At 36.9% G+C, this 20,966-nt stretch overlaps 1 protein-coding gene across 1 annotated transcript in view; it reads right to left on the bottom strand.

The window, feature by feature from the left end:
• LOC122810887 (HAUS augmin-like complex subunit 3) overlaps positions 1 to 20,966 on the bottom strand; it is a 119,745-nt gene that overhangs the window by 12,826 nt on the left and 85,953 nt on the right. The window contains exon 3 of the mRNA XM_044082431.1: positions 15,017 to 15,447. Within this exon, the coding sequence (XP_043938366.1) occupies positions 15,017 to 15,447 (431 nt within the window). The remainder of the gene's footprint in view (positions 1 to 15,016; positions 15,448 to 20,966) is intronic.

The raw sequence follows: 20,966 nt of genomic DNA, 5'->3' as shown, positions 1-20,966 counted from the left end.
CTTGCCCATTGACAACCCTTAGGAAAAAAAACACAATCTAATCAGTACAGTTTTAAAACACAATCCAATTGGTACAGTTTTAAAACACAATCTAAATCGGTACAGTTTTAAAACACAATCTAATCGGTACAGTTTTATGTGGAAATATGTGACTGCAGGGAGAAACTTGCATCATGAGATGGGAGATCTGTTACTCTTAATATTCTTCTCTTCCTCTACAAAACTACAATCTAGTGTCTCAAGATAGCACCCAGCAATCTACCAAACAGCCACTGATTATACGACGTCTAGCAATGCATTATCTAATACCAACCTTAGCCTATTAAGGATCAGAGTGGAACCTGAAAAAACACCACATCAGCAAACAAGACGTTAAACAGCAAATACAGAAATAAATGTTGCACAGACCGTCTATACCTGGAAATTAAGTTAAGGGCTCTGTTTCCTACTTCCCATATAACTTCTTCAGGATCACAGTGGTGCCATAACACATCAGAGCATAGAACAGGTACAAGGCAAAGAACCAATCCTGGATGGAATGCCAGTTCATTGCTGGATGCACAAATACTGCATGCACCCCTATGGGTAATTTAGGTGATTACTTATTCATCTAACAGAATGCTCTTGGAAAGATGGAGGAAACCTTAACACCTGGTGAAGGCCCACATAGATACATGAAGGAGACAGGAGCCAAACTGGAAGAACCAGAGCTAGAACACTTCAAAAATTCCACCTTTAATATGTTTATTAAAACATATAGAAAACACACAAAACTGACACTATCTTGCATTACAGCTTCAAAGTTCTTGAAGTTTGTACAAACAAAGCTGTGCAAGGTCTTCCAGTCATCATGAACACATTTATTGATGTAGTGTCTTTTAACACATTGCGCCAATTATGCTTTTTGTGGAGATTATGCCTTTAGGAGATTAAGAATTTCATTGGCAGCATTTTTAGACAGAACAAGATCACTAGGCACCAGGAAGAGTAATAGCTTAATGTGTTAATAAGGAATGGTTAGGTTTTGCTTTTTCACATCACATGACTGAATCATGTGATGTAGGATTTGTCTATATAAACTGTGATAATGTGAGGTAGTACCAGCTGTGCCAGCATAGCTAGCTAGAGTTTTGTGATGAATTATATGTCATTTGAATATTTTAGCACAGAGTGTGTGTTGTAACTTAAATGTAAGTGAGGGCACATGCATATAAATAGAGAGCGCAAGCAGGCAGCAGTGCCGTTTTGAGAGAACAGCCAGAGTGGAAACATGTATGAGTACAGTAGTCAGTCTGTTTACAAGTTTAAGTTACGAAGCTTCAATCCTGATGTGTTTGTTTATAATAAAGCTGCTTGAACCGAAGCCACAACAGTTTGTCTGTTTTATCTTGACCAGACAAACAACATGGTGTCAGAACCGGGATGGAGAGTACCAAGTTCAAGCCATGAGGTGCAGAGTCAACGGTGAAGGTACACTGAATATCGAATCACCCAACCTGCTCAAACAATTAAAAAAAGGCCAAAAACAAACTTCAAGTAACAAACTCGCATAAATTATTGAATTTTGTAAAGAAAACGATGTGTGTTCCCAAAGCACAAAATGTATTATTAATTAAATGAAAGGCACAAAATGCATTATTGATTAAACAAAATGTTTAAAACCATATTTGACATAATTATCAGAAATATACAATAAGCAAATGAAAAAAACACCAGAACTACGGAGTAGTGACCCAGCAATCGCAATGGATAAACAAATAACAGTCAAATAAATAAGGTCTGATGGCTCAAAATTAAAAAGTTCTCTTTCTTCTTCTAGGTAACGTTCAGCATAAAAAATCACTTAAAGCAGATAGACACGACAAGAGACAGCAGACTGTTAGATTCAAACAGTTTAATTCAGAGTAAATTTAAATAAATTAAGCATTGATAAAACATTTAAAATGCATCTTATAATGCTGGTAAAAGATATTATCACAATAAATGTACTCTAAGGTCTATAACATCTCTTAGCTTTCAAGAGGGTGCTATATGAAACTTTCTCATTTAATCAGGATATTTATCAGCTCTACACCTTATTATCAAGACATCTCCCTTTCCAAAGTGTGATTGATGAAATGGGACCCGTGACTTAACATGCCTGGCTAAGGCATTTAATGTTTCATTTTCTTCTTCATTCCCAAACCATAAGAAGAAGAGTATTGGGTATGATAGTAAATAAACTCTCAGTAACAAGTTTCATATCAATATTTTCATAAATTCATTCAAAAATGCCTCATGCTATATCTATATATTCAGCAGTATCCATTAAAGATGGTAATTAAGATTTTCATGATTGTCTGTGGACTGGAAAGTCCAGTTAAGCTGTGTTCCTCACACAGCGTTTTTAAAATCAACTATTGTTTTCTAAGTCTCTCTCTAGCTGTGGGTATAAAACTCAAACCTCTATTCAGGGTATCATATTCCACATCTTTGAGTGTGGTAGGGCCTACAACTTTTTTTCTGATCCTTCCTCTTGTGCCTCCCTCTGCTCATAGACCCTGAGCTATGGGGAAAGATGGGAAGGTAGTATCACCTATGTTGTCTAATCTTGTTACATTATCAATTCCAGGAACTAGAATTAGAAATCTGAATGATGTCAATTCAACAGTAGAATGAGTGGCAACTGCCATAGAATCTACAGAAGTATTATTTAAGTCTGTATTAACATTAATGGCATTTGTGAGACTAGTACTCAAAATTGCATTGTTATTAACATTAAAATGAGCACAAGAAAGTATAATGAGCATGATAAGAAGTCAAATGGGGATAACAAATGCAATAAAATGGAAAAACAAGCATAATAAAGCAAGGCGACTGCATGTTTTTTTTTTTTTTTTTTTTTTTAGCAAACTATCATGCTTAGTCATGAGCTGCTATTTCGCGTTGACCAAAGCTATTCAGCGCATAACAAGAGTTGCTTGAAGTATCTCCAAGTGTGCAAAGTTATTACAGTACAATTATATCAAAGAGTTTACTGTGTGCAAAGTACAGTTATTTCGCAAAGTGCAGTCAGAATACAGACATTTAGAAGTTTCTTGTGCTGTGTACATTTTATTCGCAGAATGCAGTCATTTCAAAGTATTAATTACACTGTACAGAGTTATTTCACAAAGTGCAGCCATTGAGAAGTTTCTTGTGCTGTGTACAGTTAATTTGCAAAGTACAGTCATTTTGAAGCGTTTCTTACATTGATGAGTGGTTTCACAAAGTATATTGGTGTCAAAGTGTACATGTGCGACGGAGACATTTTACAAAGTACAGTTATTTCAAAGAGTCTGTTCTACTATTGGGCATAATTACAAGTTCTGGCATATATGTGTGTATGTTCGTACATGATTCCAAGGATCTTTATTACTGTGTGTTGATATGACAGAGGCATTTTGCAGACCCAATCAACTTGTGTTTTGATCATAATATAGCAGAGAAATGTAGAGCATTTGACCAGGAATACAATAATTTTTATACAAGCAGCTTTTTCTGATAAAGATGCACATACGAGGGCATTTCATTTTGCTTAAATTAGCAGGGACAGAAGACATTGAAAGAGAGCATTCATTTGTATATGTGCCAGTAGTATATGCAGGAGAAGGGGAAAACCACCATATTGTTGTACAAGCTGAATCAAGGGAGGACCCAGAGTGCTTGAAATGTAAATTTAGAGAAACAAGTAACCCCCCAGACAAATGTTACATTGCAGAGACACCTATTTTATACAACAGACCAAAAGCCAGGAGAAACTTTTGCAGCTTACATTCACTTGAGAAGCAAAGCTAAAACATGAAAGACAAGTTGATAAAAAGACGGGCTTGTGTGTAGTGTTAATGCTGCAGTGAGGAAGATTTTGCTTCGTGATAGTGATTTAATATTGAGCAAAACTATAGAGATTTGTCAGATAAATGAGCTTACAGACAGGCACACAAATATGCTTACAAGTGATAAGAGCATGGTTTCAACAGCATCCAGAGCAAACAGACAGCATGCAGCACATAGCTAGCAGAAACAGACATAAGCACATGGCAGCTGCAGCCCCTGCAGGATTTCCAGGCAGAATCCATAACATTCCAGCAAGTTCTAAGACTAGCTCAGTAAAATGAGCATGCTGAGTGCAGCACAAGGGTGACTCAGCAAAACCCAAGTCAAGTCTTATTGTTAACTGTCATAACTGTGGTGACAGTCATGAGTCTAAAAGAAAAAAATGCTTAGTGTTTGGCCAGCAGTGCCACAAGTGTAAAAAAAATGGAACCACTTGTAGCTCAAGCAAGTCTATTTATTAAGAAAGGTCACTCAAAAAAGCAAGTTGATCATATAGAAAGCTGCAACTCTATTTTCTATGTAGATGGTGTATCAGTGGTTAATGCAGTAGATTTGTTGGCAAAGAATGAAGCATTTTGTACTGTCCTGATCAATGGTAAACCCACGGAGCTCAAACTAGACACTGGTTCAACATGCAATGTTATGTCAGCAGAAACATTTGCTAGAGTAAGAGCTGGTGAACAACTTAATTTGGCCAGTTGTGTGAAGCTTGTTGCTTATGGAGGTGAAGAGATTTAAACTGAAGGCTCAGTAGTGCTTTCATGCTATTCAGCTGTGAAAAGTTACATCTTGCAGTTTTATGCAGTCAGAAGACCTGCCCAGTCATTATTAGGTCTCAGAAACAGAAGGCCGTTTCATTCTTAAAATTTTACCAAAGAAATCCATCATGTAAGCACATGTCCTAGTTCCAGTTTCACCAATGTTATTTTCAGCAGAGTATGCTGATATTTTCAGAGACAAGCTAGGCAAACTTCCAGTTGTGAGCTCTATGAATTTAGACAGAGGTTAATCCAGCGGTCAGACCAGTGAGAAAAGTTCCGATAGCTATGCAGGACAATGTCAAGATCCAGTTAGATAAAATGGTGCAACAAGGTGTGATTTGTCCAGTCACAGAACCAACTGAATGGGTGTCTTCCATGGTAGTTGCTCATAAAAAAAAAAAAAAAAAAAATACGATGAAATCAATATGTATTGACCCATGAGACAAAGCATTAAAGAGGTCCCACCATACTATGCCTACAGTCAAGGAGGTTGCTACCCTCATGCCAAATGCCACTGTATTTTCTCTCTTGGATGCACAGAGTTCATTTTGGCAAATGATGCTTGATCGCAAATCTTTACTACTAACTACATTCAGTACCCCATTTGGTAGATACAGATCTCAGAATGCCTTTTGGAATAAATTCTGCCAGTGAAGTCTTTTAGCATGCATGGAGCAAATTTTTTCACGTTATCCATGTACTATAATAGATGATTTACTAGTTGGAGGTAATGGAGAAGCAGAGCATGACAGAAACCTCAGAAAAGTTCTGGATAGACTGTGTGAAGTGAATTTAAATCTCAATCCTCTGAAATGTAAATTCAGGCTACCAGAAGTTACTTGTATAGATCATTTATTTACTAGTGCAGGCTTACAACTAGATCCTTCCAAACAGCCTTTCTTGAGATGCCAGCTCCAGACAATGTCCAAGCCTTACAGTATTATCATGGTATGGTTAATTATTTGGGCAAGTTTATACCAGGCTTCAGTGAATTATCAGCACCTTTAAGAGAGCTGACATCCAAAAATGTTGTCTGGTCATGGTTAGAACACCAGAGAGCATTTGATGACCTTAAACAGAAAATTGCTGGTCCGCCTATGTTAAGATACTATGATGTCCACAAACCAGTAGTTCTTCCTTGTGATGCTTCAAAATTCAGTCTTGGTGCAGTTATTCTTCAAGAGGGCACACATGTATGCATCTAGAACTTTTAACCAAACTGAGATGCAGCATGCTAAGATTGAGAAGGAACTTTTGGCAATTGTGTTTGCATGTTCGAAGTTCCAGGATTAGATTTATGGCCAAGCTACCCAGATAGAGACTGATCATCAACCTCTAGTCACTATTTTAAAGAAGCCTATGCATAGAGCTCCAGCAAGACTACGAAGAATGATGCTCATATTAAAAAGTACAACTTCAAAATGGTCTATACAAAAGGCAAACTTCTTTATCTGGCTGATACCCATCTAGATTGCCCAGAAATAACACAGAAAAGCTTGATGCAGAGAATTTTGACTTCGATCTCATGGAGGTGTGCAATTTTTCTACCACAAGACTCAATGAAATAAGAGATCATACAAAGACTGATCCAGTTTTGCAAAAGCTCAACCACTATCAGTGTTGGATGGCTGCCAAAGCAATCTTGTGTACCAACAGAAGTATAACCTTATTTTCGTTAGAGATGAGATGCTGATAGAAGATAGCATCATTGATAGCATAATTTTCAAAGGTCCTAAATTTATTGTTCCTACTTCCTTACAACATGAGTACATCCAGGTTCCAAAGCTAACAAAAGAAGGGCGAGAGGACTAGTATTTTGGCCTTCTCTGTTGAAAGACATTGGTAAAGTGCTTTCAACTTGTTCAGTATGCAATAGTTCAAAACTGCATTTGCAAAAAGAGCTGCTTCAGCTAAGCCAGATTCCTGAACTACCTAGTCAACAGTTGCCACCGACATATTTGAGTCAACAGTCTTCGAATTGGTTCGAGATTGATCTGCTACCTAACCTAATGTCCAATACTATTACTAAGCTGAAATGTCACTTAGTAAGCCCATGGTAGTCCACACAAAGTTATTTCTGTTAATGGTACCCGGTTTACCAGTCAGTCATTTCAGAAATTTGCAAAACAGTGGAGTTATTACTAGCAGTCCAGCATACCCCCAGTCAAATGGCCTGGCTGAATGTGCAGTACAAAGTGCAAAGCAATTACTAGAGAGCTCAAAGCGTGACAATACTAATAGCTTCATGAATTTGCTTAATCTCAAATACACCCAGTGACAACTTGGGCTCACCTGCCCAAAGACTTCTATCTAGGCAAACCAGAACAATCTTGCCCATCAGTTCCAGTTTGTTGGTGCCCAATGCTAAAAACACCAGAATTAAAGCTCAACTATTTAAAAAGCCTTCCTTTCAGAAATCCAGCTATGATAAAACAAGCACATTTCTTCATCCACTGAAAGGAGGACAGATGTAAATGGCAAAAGGTTTTGATCTAATTGGTCAAGTGAGAGGTTTATGTGCCAAGCAGAGATCCTACTTAGTGGAATCTGAGGGTATAGAATACAGAAGAAATCTCCGGTATCTTCTTCCGGTGTCTGAATCGATATCACAGCATAGTACCTGTGATACAGACTCTAGATCTCAGAGCAACCCAGACGATGTTCCTGTTGAAGGACATGTCTCAGTACCTATGTGAAGACCGGTAGAGAAGGGGTGAAGGCTGCCAGCCTAGTCAAATAGAATTTGATACATAATTCTGGCATTTGTAAATATAAATGTAAAATACAGGCTTGTTTCTTAAATGAAAGAAAACACTGTAAAATTTTGAACTTCAAGATTGTAGTAACATTGCCATCTGCTGTAAGGAAAACTAAGTCAAGCATTTGTCATTGGTCCTTTGAAATTAAAATTAATTCATGACTGCCTTTGAAGTTTACAATTCAGCTCTGGCCGGGCTACATGAAGGCTTCCTGCCTATTAAGGCTAAAGTTAATGACCAGAATTTACATGTGGAATGTCTTATTTTTCAAAGAGGGAGGATGTACAACAGAGTGTATGTTATAACTTTAACAAACATTTCAAAGTGAGGGCACATGCATATAAATAGAGAGCATATGCAGGCAGCAGTACCATTTTGACAGAGCAGCCAGTGTGTTAACATGCATCAGTGCAGCAGTCAGTTTATTTAAGTTTAACTTACTACACTTCAGTCCTGATGTGTTTGTATATAATAAAGCTGCTGGAACCAAGCCCACAACTGTTCACCTGATTTATCCTGACTGAATGAGTGACAAATATCAAACTGATTTATACAGATGCTTGTATTAAAATGCATTTATAAAGTCACTTGTGTTAAAATTTTATCAGCAGTGGGTCCTGTTGGACAGAAAAGAAATATACATGCATATCAGACTGTATTGTTAACTGTTGAAGTATATATATTTTAACAATGGATACTGGAAGGGAAGGGGTTAAGCTCAGCCCAGCTAAAAATAGCTTGAAATTAGGTCATAAAGATTTTATCTCAGAGGTCTGAATACAGCCAGAGACTGGGCTGGGATCCTGCTCTTATTGTCTTTAGTGGTGAACTAATTGCTACCCTGGGGTGCCAAAGAATGGTTTGTTAGTCTCTGCAGGAAGGGTGGAAGTATTGGAATTGTTTTACAGTCTCCAGATGCTGGAAGAAACCTTAGCAACGCTGTGTGTGTGAATTGTGACACATTTGTGCCAGATCCTGGCTCAAGTATCTAGTTATCCAGTAGTGTGGAAACTACAGAATCAGGTGACCAGATTCAATGTCATTTTGTAGCCAGTACTGAAATTCTATTTAAATACTAGTGAGAGATGAAACAGCACTCTGTTTTGGAACGGACAAGATCACTCCCCTACTTTACCTTGCCTTGCTTTAGCAAGTAACTTAACTAGGGAGCAATAATTGGTCAGTCAGTTAGGAAAATATAGTGAGAATAGCTAAAAAGTATTATTTTTCTGTATCTGTCAGACTCTTGTCATCTGTGTTATTTTTTATGTTTTCTGTGAATTGAAACTCTGCTGTTTATTGTAAATATAGTTTCAGTATTTTCATGTTTTCTATTTATTATTAAACATATCTATACCTTTCACTGTGGCTGGCATAGGTTGGAACTTAAGAGGCCAATGTGCAATAGACCCTAGCAATATGGGACAAACAAAATGTGGAGCACCCCATTTTTGCACTGTGCAAAAGTGCACCATTTCTGTGGAGCCTGGACATGGAATGCTTTGTCATAACCTGCTTCATTTGCAAATGTTCCTCCTACAAGACATCCTTTTGTCAGTTATTTAAAGTCATATATTTTCTTTAGCTGTTTTTTTTCTTTCATATTTAACCTTAGACCATCATACATAGAATATCTTAAAGTTAAGATGTAAAACATATAGAATTTTCAGTGTTAGTTGGATTTCTACTGGAATACATTGGAGGGAGACCATCATTTTTAGATATCTTCACAGTTGACCCAAAGGAAAGACATCTTTATTATACTAGACACACACACAGCACAACACAACTTTCTACATATTCTTACAAAGCCAGAGCTAACATATCATATTGTTCTGTAGAACAGCAGAACTGTTTGTGATTTAAAGGTTTGCTGATAGTTACTCTAATTAAGCAAACCTTTAGAGATGAATCCAAGTAGTAGCTGAAACACTGCATCTGATACAGAGATCACATTGTTAAAGTAAAGGAATTTCTGCTGATGCACTTAAGAGTTAAATAACAAATTAAGTAGTTTTGCTAAGGTAACCAGCTGTAGACCCACATACAGACCTGGGCTTGACTGCCATTACTTTAAATTGCATACTCAAAGAGCTTAAGCAAGTCACGACACTATGCATTTATATTTGCCCTGCACCAGTTGCCACAGTTTAGTTTTTAAATACTAATGTGTCTGCCTTTACTTTCATTTGAATGATCTCACTTCCTATCTCCCTCTGTGTCCTGCAAGTATTGCAGTGGCACAAAATTAGTATCATCACGCGATTGGCCAAAATTACTTTACTCTCAATAGCTCCCTTTGCCTTAAGAGCAGTGACTTGAATGGCTTGTATACAGCAATGTAGTTTTAAGCGGATATATGAATATTTAGTATCATTCATTGCAGGCTTTTTGAGTCTCACAAGGGGATAATTGGCTAGGCTTACAATGGCTCGCAAGGGCAGTTAGCCTAGTACTAATCTATGAACCTATGAACATAAAGATTAATTGAAGGTCAATTCCCATTGGTGTAAAATTGCTATTTAAACTGGTTTAATTACATTAATTGTGTTCTGATGAAGTCTACGTTAAGTAGATGAAAGCTCTAAACCAGATTTTTTTTTTATTTTGACAATAAAGTGTATGACTACTAGCCTGTGACTCTTTTAGAGTTCTTGAGTACTACTGATGCACCTTACATTTATCACATTCATTGTTTCTTAGTTGGGTATTGCTGTTAGTTTTGGTTTTTACTAGTTATCGGTTGTACCATGGACTCTTTGGATGAGCTGCCATCAATGTTTTCACCAGCCAGACGTGATGATATACATAGACCTCAGTCCAAAGTAAATGAAGTCCAAAGTAGATATTTTGAAAGGGGAGCTCACGAGGCTCAGACTTGTTTAGGACGTCAGCCGGATACAAAGCAGAGTCAGATGATGTCATCACAGCATAGTGTGGAGAGCAGGACCGAAGTTTCCATTCCTAATGGCTAAGTGAGTGATGGATTACGAGCAGATAGTGGTTCCGGAACCTATCATTGGATTGCTGCCGGGCAAGGATGCTTCAGCAATGAAGAGAATGTCAGTTCATTAAATCAGGGCAACAATTCGGAAGGCATGTACACACCATTGGGGGCTAAACCAAAGCATACAGTCCCAAAAAGACTTACTCAGTTGCAGGGTCTCACCACACACAAGGTACTGTTAAAAATCATTCCATTCTTGACAATATACCTGTTAAAGGCCACGATGTTATGAAAAGTGATGGCAAAAGGCATCGAGGGCTAGATTCCTTTATTGGAATGAATTTTACAAACAAATGATATGTTGCAAAATGACTTGAAAACCAGCAGGGAGTTTCAGCCGGTTGATAAATCTAAGGACTTGATTTATGATTTTTGGGAAAAAAAGTTAGGTATTATCAAGGGACTTCAATTGGACAATCTGTACCTCAGTAGATGTGGTGAGTTAAAAATAGTGCCTATGGGCCTATGTTTTTTTCAAAAAAACGATGGGAATTGATCTTACTGTAGAAAACATCAAAGAATGCAATATGTTATTTGACAGCTTTGGTATTCGGTTTATGGAGTTTATAATTATGTGTAATGATAGTGTATCTTGTTGAAAGAATTGTAAAAGCTGAAAAAAAATATTTTGATAGGAAATGTCATAAATATAAGGGTGATATGGAACAATATGAAAAACATTTGGAGTACACATGGAAGAAGGATTTGAAGTTTTCGGGTCATAACAGGAGTAATGTGGCTCGTTATGTTGTAGATGGACACAATGACAATAAGCATAATTACAGTAACATTTTTTTTTTAGGAGGAAGGAATTCGAGATGGATGGGAGAACACAGGGAATGGCACACGTATCAGGCGAACAGGGACTGGGACCATCAGAACCTGAACTGGGGTAGAAGTATTGGACAGACGAGTCTCGGTCGTGGAACAGGAGATAGTTTAACATAATGAAGTACAATTTACTTTGGGGCAATTCAACATATATAACTATACACAGGTCAGATTAGAAAATGTTTTATTATTTGCTAATGGAATGAAATATGTGCCGTATGTGAAATTCAATAAAGTTGACAATTTGATCGAATTTAATCAAATTTAAGCTATACTTGAGAAAATTAAATTTGGCACTTCATTTTCAGGATGGAACAGGGAATTTAGAGAGTTCTGACTTTAAAAAAAAAAAAAAAAGCAAATTTACACCCTTGTTGCATCCCACTTTAACTACCCTACGATAGGGTAGTTACTGATGAATTATATAAATTTCAGGGGGTTTGCAAGAAATCTTGGGTGAAGAATAATTTATGTAGTGTGGAAAAAATTTTAAGGGAATTATGTAATGATAGAAATATACGTGTAATGAAACCAGATAAAGGTGGGGGTGTGGTTTTGTATGATACTTTGGATTACACCAATAAAATATTTAAAATCTTGCACAAGTCTGCCAAGTATGAAGTATCTTCATTGAAAAATCTATTTGAACCTCCCTTCAGACCTATCATATCTGGAAGCAAGTCTAAGACCTTCCCTTTTGGTACAGTTATAGATAGATGGCTTAAGCCAGTATATGACAAGGTACCTCACATTATAAAAGGCTCTTGGGACTTAAGCCGTTTGAAACCTGAAGTATGGAAGGAGGAGCTCATTTTTTTAACCATAGATGTAGTAGACCTCTTTTCTTGCATCCCGAAGGAGGATGGTTTGGAAAGATTTAGCAAAAGTATCCAGAAGTACACATATTTTGAATGGGATAAAGTCAGTTTGATAGGTGAATTCATGAGATAGTTGACCCACATGCATGGAGATAACAGATGTCCCACACAGAAATATGACCTTTACCTCCAGCACAGCAAAACTGATGGTGCAGGAAATGGCAGTTCACAGATCTGAAAGTCTTTGTATGATCCACAGAGAAAAGTCCAGTGATGGGCATGGTCAGAATGATGCCTACAAGGCTTATGCAGTGATGGCCATCAGAGGTGTAGGTAGCAAATCTGGTGCTCAATGCCATCCTCTGATCTTGCTATCCCAACGAAGGTCCATTGTTAAGCTTACAAGCTTTTTCTTTTGGCTAATTGGCTCATATGGAATGCTTAAGTGCTGCATCATTTGAGATCACAACTGCAGTACCAACATTGATGAATCTCAGTAATGCATTGCATAACCAATCCATGTCCAACATTTTGCGACTGAGGAATCCGCCCAGTTCTTCCCGTGACTTCACACAGGGGCTTGGCTAACAATTGCTGGATTTAGTAGGATGCATTATCACTAGCAGATGGCTCATAGAATTGAAGTGAGATACACTACACAAGTGTGACTAATTATCTTTTATCTCGTTTAAAGGAATTTAAATGCAGATCAAATGGTCTAGTGTGTAACTAATCAGGAGGTATGCCTAGCTTTAAGGTATAAATGTCCATCAAATAAAGGCGATAATACATTGAAATTATGGCTAAATGGTTTCCAAATTAGTGAGTCCATTGTGTTTCCAACATCTTGTGTTGCCTCTCAAGTCTGGCATGCATGTTATAACTAAAACGCATCCTATTAAACACACCCTTTAAGGCAATAATTGCACCCCCAAGTAAAAAAAAAAAAAAACAAACTATTAAACAGTTATGCAGTACAAGGCTAATTATGCATTTCAAAGCGTCTCAAACAGCTATTATAATCCATTCAAAAAGGGTCAGTTTCAGACAAGGCAGTCTCACATGGGAGGAGACACTGTATCCTACATGGGAAGGAGCAGACATCTTAGACTTCAGTGTGGACATTTGTGAACAAGTGAGCACAAAATGGTGCGGCACACAAACCTAGCTACAGAATTAAGCAACCAAATCTTGAGATTTCCTTAAGAAATGACTGGTAAAAAATGGTAAAATCAGCAATGCTACAGCAAAACGGACAAGAATATGATGTAAAGAATGTGAAACACCAAGAATATGGTGTAAAGAATGAGAAACACCATGCGTCAGCACAGAATTAAAACTTTTGTATTTAAAAGCACAGCAGCCCGAAAAGAAGTAGGAACACAATGATTTTCAAAAACATATGGATGTTAAAAGTTTAGGGAGAAACCAGTATTTAAAACAGATAAAGAGCAGTAAAAAGTGGTTCAAGATTGGAAATCAGAATGCCAAATGAAAGCAGGAGCTTAGTGAGCAGAGACAAAACAGAAAAAAAAATGTGGGGTGTGGGGTTACTGAAGGTTTACATTTACTTATTTATAAAGTGAAGGGGCAGGGCATTCTGGAGAGGAGGGTTGGCACTCAAACTTCTAAGGATCCACACACTTGACTACAGGAATTCTTAAAGCAATGAGCCTAGAAATACTGGCAACAAAATACTTCATGCAGTGGTCAACCTTACGACAGGAAAATGGAAAAAAAAAATTTCCAAGACAGGAAACTGAATCACCTGCTTTCACAAGACACGCAACAGCAAGACAGATGAAGAAAGTACACACGATGTAGACTCGTCTCAGTCGTCTCAGTCCTGAACAGATGAATCACTTCTGAAGAAAGGAACGAGTTAAAGGGGTGAGCATTTTCATGCTAGTGAGCCACACACTAAAGGGTGACGGAATGCAAATTAAATGAAGCCCATAATAGAGAAAGAATTGTTATTACTTTTCTCCACAGGCTTACTATACAGTTTAATTCTTTCATTCTCAAATTTACCTACTTAATCCAAAGCAGAATCACAGCAGAGCCACCCTATTCAGTTGAACAGGCACAGGATATAAAAACTCCATCGGCTATTTTATAATGCCTTTAAAGGAAACTGGGCATTAATGAGTCTACAGCATACAAAAGCTTTACTGCACAGTCAACAAAGATAGAGAAGGGAGAGGTTGGGTGAATAATCAGAAATGCAGCAACTTTAATTCAGGACAAAAGACATGAATCCAAGAAATATACTATGACACAGTATATTAACCTAGAGGTCTACATGCTGTTTCAGAGATGCCCACTTTTTTTTTTGGGGGGGGGGGTTGTACAGATAAAGGATATTCAGTATGTGACAATTCGTATATATACATTTTTTCTCTTGTGGAAAGGAAATTGGACACATGATCAAGAATTTCTGCATTCTTTCTGAAGATAACTAAAAAAAATAATAAAAAAAAGAAGAGGGGGGATATTTAGAAGGGTGGAGTATGAGGGTTTGAATGAAGTGTTACTTCATTGCACTTTAGAGCTTTGTGTATTTGGCAGTTGTACATGCTGCTCTGATTCTTCAAACTCCGTACAGTTTTGCTTGTGCATATTAGAAGGTAAGCACTTTGTGGCGTTACCATTACTCACGCTCATCATTGTTTAGCAGAAGCTTCATCAAAGCTGTCCAGGTTACAGAAAAGGGTTAAAACCCCCCAAAAGGAAGAAATCCCACATTACAAGACTAACTTCAGACCCAGCAAATGGGGAAATGCTGATTCTTTTTTTGATAAAAATGGAAGAAAACTGATTCATCAGTTTATCAGTTTTTATTTTCATGATTTGGAAAATATGTTGGTCAAAACCATCTATTTTTAGGAAAGCCAATAAAAACAAATCAGATCTATGTTTTGTATATATATATAAAAAAAAAAAAAAAATCAAGAATATTTTTCATCTGAGAATGGGCAATCTTACCTTTGCAGAGTTTCATCCATAACTGATTTATTACCAATTATCTTTTGCATGTTTGTGAAATCAGTAACATAGCTCATGTCTTCCATGTCTTGTCTGTTTGTTGTTAGATAGTTGCCAAGCTTTTCAAGACTGCCATCTAAATCCTTGTGACCATGGAGCTCCATGCTGTAAGCTGACTGCAGTAGATTGAAACGTGCCATTTGCTTCAGCTGGTGATCCAACACTATGTCCTGCTTGCTGGTGATCCTCTGTAAGTTACGCATTTCCAGGTCTAAGTGCCCTTTCCTCACTGGAATTGCCACAAACTCAGAACTGCTCTTTATGAGGAAGGGAAGATTCCTACATATCTGAGCCACCTGGCTCTCACTTTTGGCTAGCAACTGCTGTAATATGCAAACCTTTGCAGTGACTTCCTCTTCTGTCATGCAGCTCTGGAAATGAGCAAACAAGAAATTAAAACCATTAATAAAGAATTAGTAAGCAGTGACCTTTTGAATGCATATTGTTGAAATGATTGTGTAACATGAACAATTACATAAAGAAATTGCAGCACAAAATGTATAACCAAGCTTTCAAACATTAACTTTGTAACAGATTTCTCATTTATATACATTTTCATATTCTTTCTGGAATGACAGTACCTTACTTTTAATGAACTGACATAGTTGCTGCATTTTCATATGGGTGGCATCTATGGTGGTCCACCAAGTGCGATTGCTATAAAGCTAAAAAAAAGAAAACCCTAGATTTTGGATTAGATCTGTATTTGAACCAAATTTCTTTTGTTGATGTAATTGTATCAGAACCAAGTTTCTTTTGTTGGTGTAATTGTTTTGTTTACAGAAAATTAAAGGTTCCAGAGAATGCCTCAGTGTAGTCTAAAAACTCTTTAGATAAGTTAAACTTTGTCTGGAAATGGAGTAAATGAATAGGAAAGTAAACTTGTGCGAGTGGTACTCCTATTGCAGTAGTTTAGGATGACAGGTTCCAAATTTTATTTTTAACATTTGAGTGCTACATATATTACACTTTGCTCATCTATCAGAAGTCAAAGCAGGCATTACCTTCTACTGGTACCCTAAATATTCTAAGAATACTATTACTCAAAGGCACAGTTTAAGACATTTCTTTATTATTTTGGTAGAGAAAACTATAAAACAGTAATTAAAACAATTTAATGTAAGTGCAGGATCAAAGTAACCAAGGCCCATTCAAATCTTGTGTGTTAAACAACCCTTTTGTATATCACCAATTCCTGAAAAAATAGTCTAATTAAAATGCATCCACTTCTCCTCCAAATTTCCTTAAACAAGAATAGTTCACTGCATCTGCCTCAGGGTTTAATTCAGTCTATTGATCCTAATAAACTACTTTCTGGTAAAAAGAATGAGGGATACCACTTTCAACAATTTGACTTTAGAGCAACAAAAAAGTTTTGTATGCGCTACATTAAGCTCCCCACCTTTTAATACATCCGTGTGAAAGGAGGGGGAGTGGGTGTGATGGACAAGGAATTAATGTTTGAAATGTTGTCTGACAGTGTCATATTTGCCAGTTAACAAGGGTTTTGTTACAGGTGTTATTGACAAAGTAAATTTTTTAATATACGATTTGTTGATGGATGGTTATATTGAACAAGGATTGGTTGAATATTTTACAGTGGAACATTCCGTGACTCTAATTTTATATGAACTTCCTAATGTCCACAAAGATGTCCATAAACCACTCATGCATCCACAGTTGTGTCTATCAGGTGATGGGTTACAGAGCCACTCTATTTTTGTTGAAAAACATTTAAGGAAAGTGTTGAACAATATTGATAGTTCTTAAAGATACTATTTTGAATGGTTCTACCAATGGTATCGATTATATCCTAGGGATAATGATATGTATTTAGTGACACTTGATGTGATGACTATTCACGGTTATTCCTAATAGATTTAAAGTGTAGAGAATGCGAGGATACATTTAAGTAAGAACACTTATTTTACAGTTGGGAAGATCAATTTGACTTTTGATTGGACTTCAGAAAATAATATTTTTATATTTCATAATGAGCTTTTTCTCTAAAGAGTTGTCATAGCTATGGGCACAGCTTGTGCCAATAGCTACGCCAACCTTGTTTTAGCCCACTGGGAGCAAGTTCATGTTTTCAACAATAACCCCTATACACAGTATTTCACTTTTTACAGGAGATTTTGGATGATGTGTTTTTTTTTGCATGGACTGGCAGTTTAGACGAGTTAACTGGTTTTCTGAATTACCTTCATGATACCATGACATTTCTGAAGTTCAGTCATTATGTTTCTGATAAATCTATAGAATTTTTAGATGTGTGTATTAAAATTGATGAAGATAAAAGATTTAACACAGGGATCTATAGAAAATCATGTAGAAATAATGTTTTATTACATAAAACCAGTATGCACCCCGGTCATGTGACTAGGAATGTTTTTAAGGGACAGTTGTTAAGAGCCATGCAAATCCAGAATGATAATGTGGAGTTTTCTAGTTACTTTAAGTAACATGAAGGATTTAAATGGGGTATAGTGTAAATGATGTAGACAAAAGTCTAGCAGAGGCTTGGTCTGTTTGAGATATGGTGGGGAGACTATTTCTCAGATTCAGCTGAAGTAGTAGCAGTGGCACCTAAAAAGACTAGCAAATATTCTAAGATTAGGCTTTTCCTTACTTATTTTCAAGAAATATTAACATTACTTGTGAGGCTATTAAGAAATCATGGCCACTTTTATTGATTAACTCTGATCTTAGGAGAATTTTAGATAAATCCCCGTTTTCATTTAGAAATAATTTGTCGCTGAAGTGACAGTTATAAGAATTTTGAACAGATTCCTTTTGATGCATCACATAGATGTGGGACATTTTGGTGTAGACTTATGTAAGGCTTGTTAACATATTTGGAGTTGTACCTCTCTGGTACACTGAAAAACTAAGCAAGAATTTTTTTTTTTTTTTATGCAGATTGTAAGACCTAGAATTTAATAGATTATGCTAAATGCATGATGTGTGAAGCTTTCTACATCAGGAAGACCAATAAAATGTTTAAAGAAAGGAACACATGGGGACATGCGTAATTAGAAAAGTACGAGTGCATTAGCTCAACATGTTAGAGAACTGGAGAAGGCACAGTTTTAAAGTTTCTTGCATTAGAATTAGTGTCTGAAAATTTGAGGGGTGGGGACTTAAGAATATAATTGAAAAGAAGGAAATTTATCTCCAGGGCTGAGTGAACATGTGTCTTTGAAGCCGATTAAGTCTCGGCCCCTTAAACATTAATATTTAAATCTCAGAGAGGTGTGTACCTTTTTCATATTATTATTGGTTCTGATTAAGTTTTCTATGTCACTGTTTTAATATTCATGTTTCTAAGTGATGTGTTGATACAGCACATCTCTACTGGTCAGTTATTTGCTCCAGTGGGCTGTGTTTTTAAGACTGGAATATTGCTTTCATTGGAATACATACCTACATACCCATACATACATACATACCTACCTACCTACCTATTCACTATAGAATCCTGAAATAATGAAATCACAAATTTCAGTATTTTGAAATTCTATATCCCGAAAGCCTGAAATCCCAAAACACCAGAAGCGCTAAGTATAAAATCGCGAACCTACACTAAAAATACAGCACACACTCACACAATGTCCCCCCACAATTATACAATCCTACTCTACAGACAAGCAGGGGCCAAGCTCCCCTGTATCTCCCACACCCCCCTACTTATATATACTAACTCCGAGATCGCACAAATCACACACACAAAAGTAACTCACAGCCACACATTTTACAGCCCCTTGCATACACACATCACAGGCAAAACACACACTAAGATACACTAAAGCCCCTGACCAACACACTCCATACATACTTACCTGAACTTATACCTATCCATTCACACACCGCAGCACCAGAAGCTCCGAACTTCGGGTTTTGAATATCGCACTTCTGGTGTTTCGGGATATAGAATTTCGAAATACTGAAATTCGGGATTTCAGTATTTTGGGATTCTATAGTGAACCTATATATATATGCGTAACTTTTTTTATGTGATCTGAAGGTCTGTGTTTTCATTGAAAGAGCTTATATTTTTTATTACTGAAGTTTATTAAAAGTTTTAAGCCATGGTATTCAGAACTCCATTTGTTCTTTTACATTTTACTGTTTGGTAGTGTTCAGCCTTTATCTGACTACTTGACTTTGCGTGTTTGAAGACTCCACATAAGAAAGATACAATGATCTGAGTATCTTTGGTCCCAGCACAAACATCCTTGGTCTTCAAATCTCAGTGCTAGAGCCTATCAGAAGATAAATCATGTGGTGGAGATGGCAAATATCCTTAAATCTAGGTCTCCTCTTCTCCCTCCTTATTTCAAAGGCAGTCACCACAGATGCCTTGGATTTTGCTTGTGAAGCAGTTTCAGGAGGGATAAAAGTACAAGATCTGTGGGACACCAAGGATAGAGTCAAGCACAAATATAAGTGAGATGCTTACTCAACAAGACAGTCAACTCTCTGAAATCATCTTTAGTCCCAGAGACCTGTTAAAGTTGTAACAGATTATACCACAGTCATGTGCTACATCAACAAGCAAGGGGAACAAAGTCATACCCCTTTGCAGACTAGCCATAGTAGCACTAGGAAATAGCTTCACAGCACAGTCTCACTCTACAGGTATCCTACATTCTGTCAGAGCAACACTGTATAGCAGACAAGCTGAGCAGAACAAAGGCAGACCTGCATGTATGGAAAATAAATCAGGGGTTATTCCAAGATTTGATCCATCTGTGGGGAGTACCTCATGTAGACCTATTTACCTCCTGACTAATGAGCTGGCAAGATTCTGTTCAGGACTCCATGCAAGAAGGCCTGGAAGACATGTACCTTTTCTTATTTCTTTAAACAGGAATGTGCCTGTATGCTTTTCTACCTTTTTTATGGATATCCTGGTTACTTCTAAAGATTCAGAAAGAATCCTCCAAGATCAACATGATGACTCCCTTCTGGCCCAGGCAACTGTTATTCTCCATTCTTTTGAAAATGGCCAGTGCCAGTTACCACAAGCTTCCTCACAGACTGGATCTACTCGCACAAGAACATGGATGTTTGATACATCCCTACATCAATCAACTTCAATTGACTGCATGGATGCTAGGGTCTTAATTCCCCGTTAGGCACCTATTTACCAAGGATGTGCAGCAGATACTAACGAAGGTAAAAAAGCCCTTAACTAGGAAATCATACATTATCAAATGGAAAAGGTTTTCAGCCCAGATTTGTCTTCAGCAAAGTAAAGCATGTAAGTTTATAGTACACAAATTTGATTTTATTAATAATATTCCATTTAATACTAGTAGCAGTTTTACTTGTAGTACCGAAGCAGTGATATATGCACTTAAATGTCAGTGTGATTTATATTATATTGGACAAACAAAAAGAGCTTTTAAGATCAGACTGTTAGAGCATATTAGGGATATAAAAAATAAGAAACAAGAGAGCTCTATTGCAACCCACTTTGAACATTTTCATAATAGCGATGGTGGGGGGCTACAATGTACAGTTTTGGAAAAGATTAAAATTTCAAAGTTTAATGAAAATGTTTTAAATAACAGATTGTTGACTAAAGAGTCTTTATTTATTCTTAAATAAAATACATTGCATCCATGTGGCCTCAATGAAGAGCTTAATTGGAAATATTTGATCTGATATTATAATTGAATAATTGTTTGTATAGAGTATAAGAGGCAAGTCTTTTTGAATGCATTTTACTCCTTGAAGGCTTTGGGTTAGAGCCGAGACGTCAAAGTTTTATTGTACTCAATAAATCTGTGGAATACGCTGGCTGGTTGTTTTCTCGTTTGTTTCAGTTTTCTGTGGTTTTTGGTTTCACACCCAAACTGTCTTTTTGTCAGCTCGGCTAGAG

Source organism: Protopterus annectens, chromosome 9.part0 (assembly GCF_019279795.1).
Source record: "Protopterus annectens isolate FY-2018-M chromosome 9.part0, PAN1.0, whole genome shotgun sequence".
NCBI lineage: Eukaryota > Metazoa > Chordata > Ceratodontiformes > Protopteridae > Protopterus > Protopterus annectens.
This window is presented reverse-complemented; position numbering and strand designations above follow the sequence as displayed.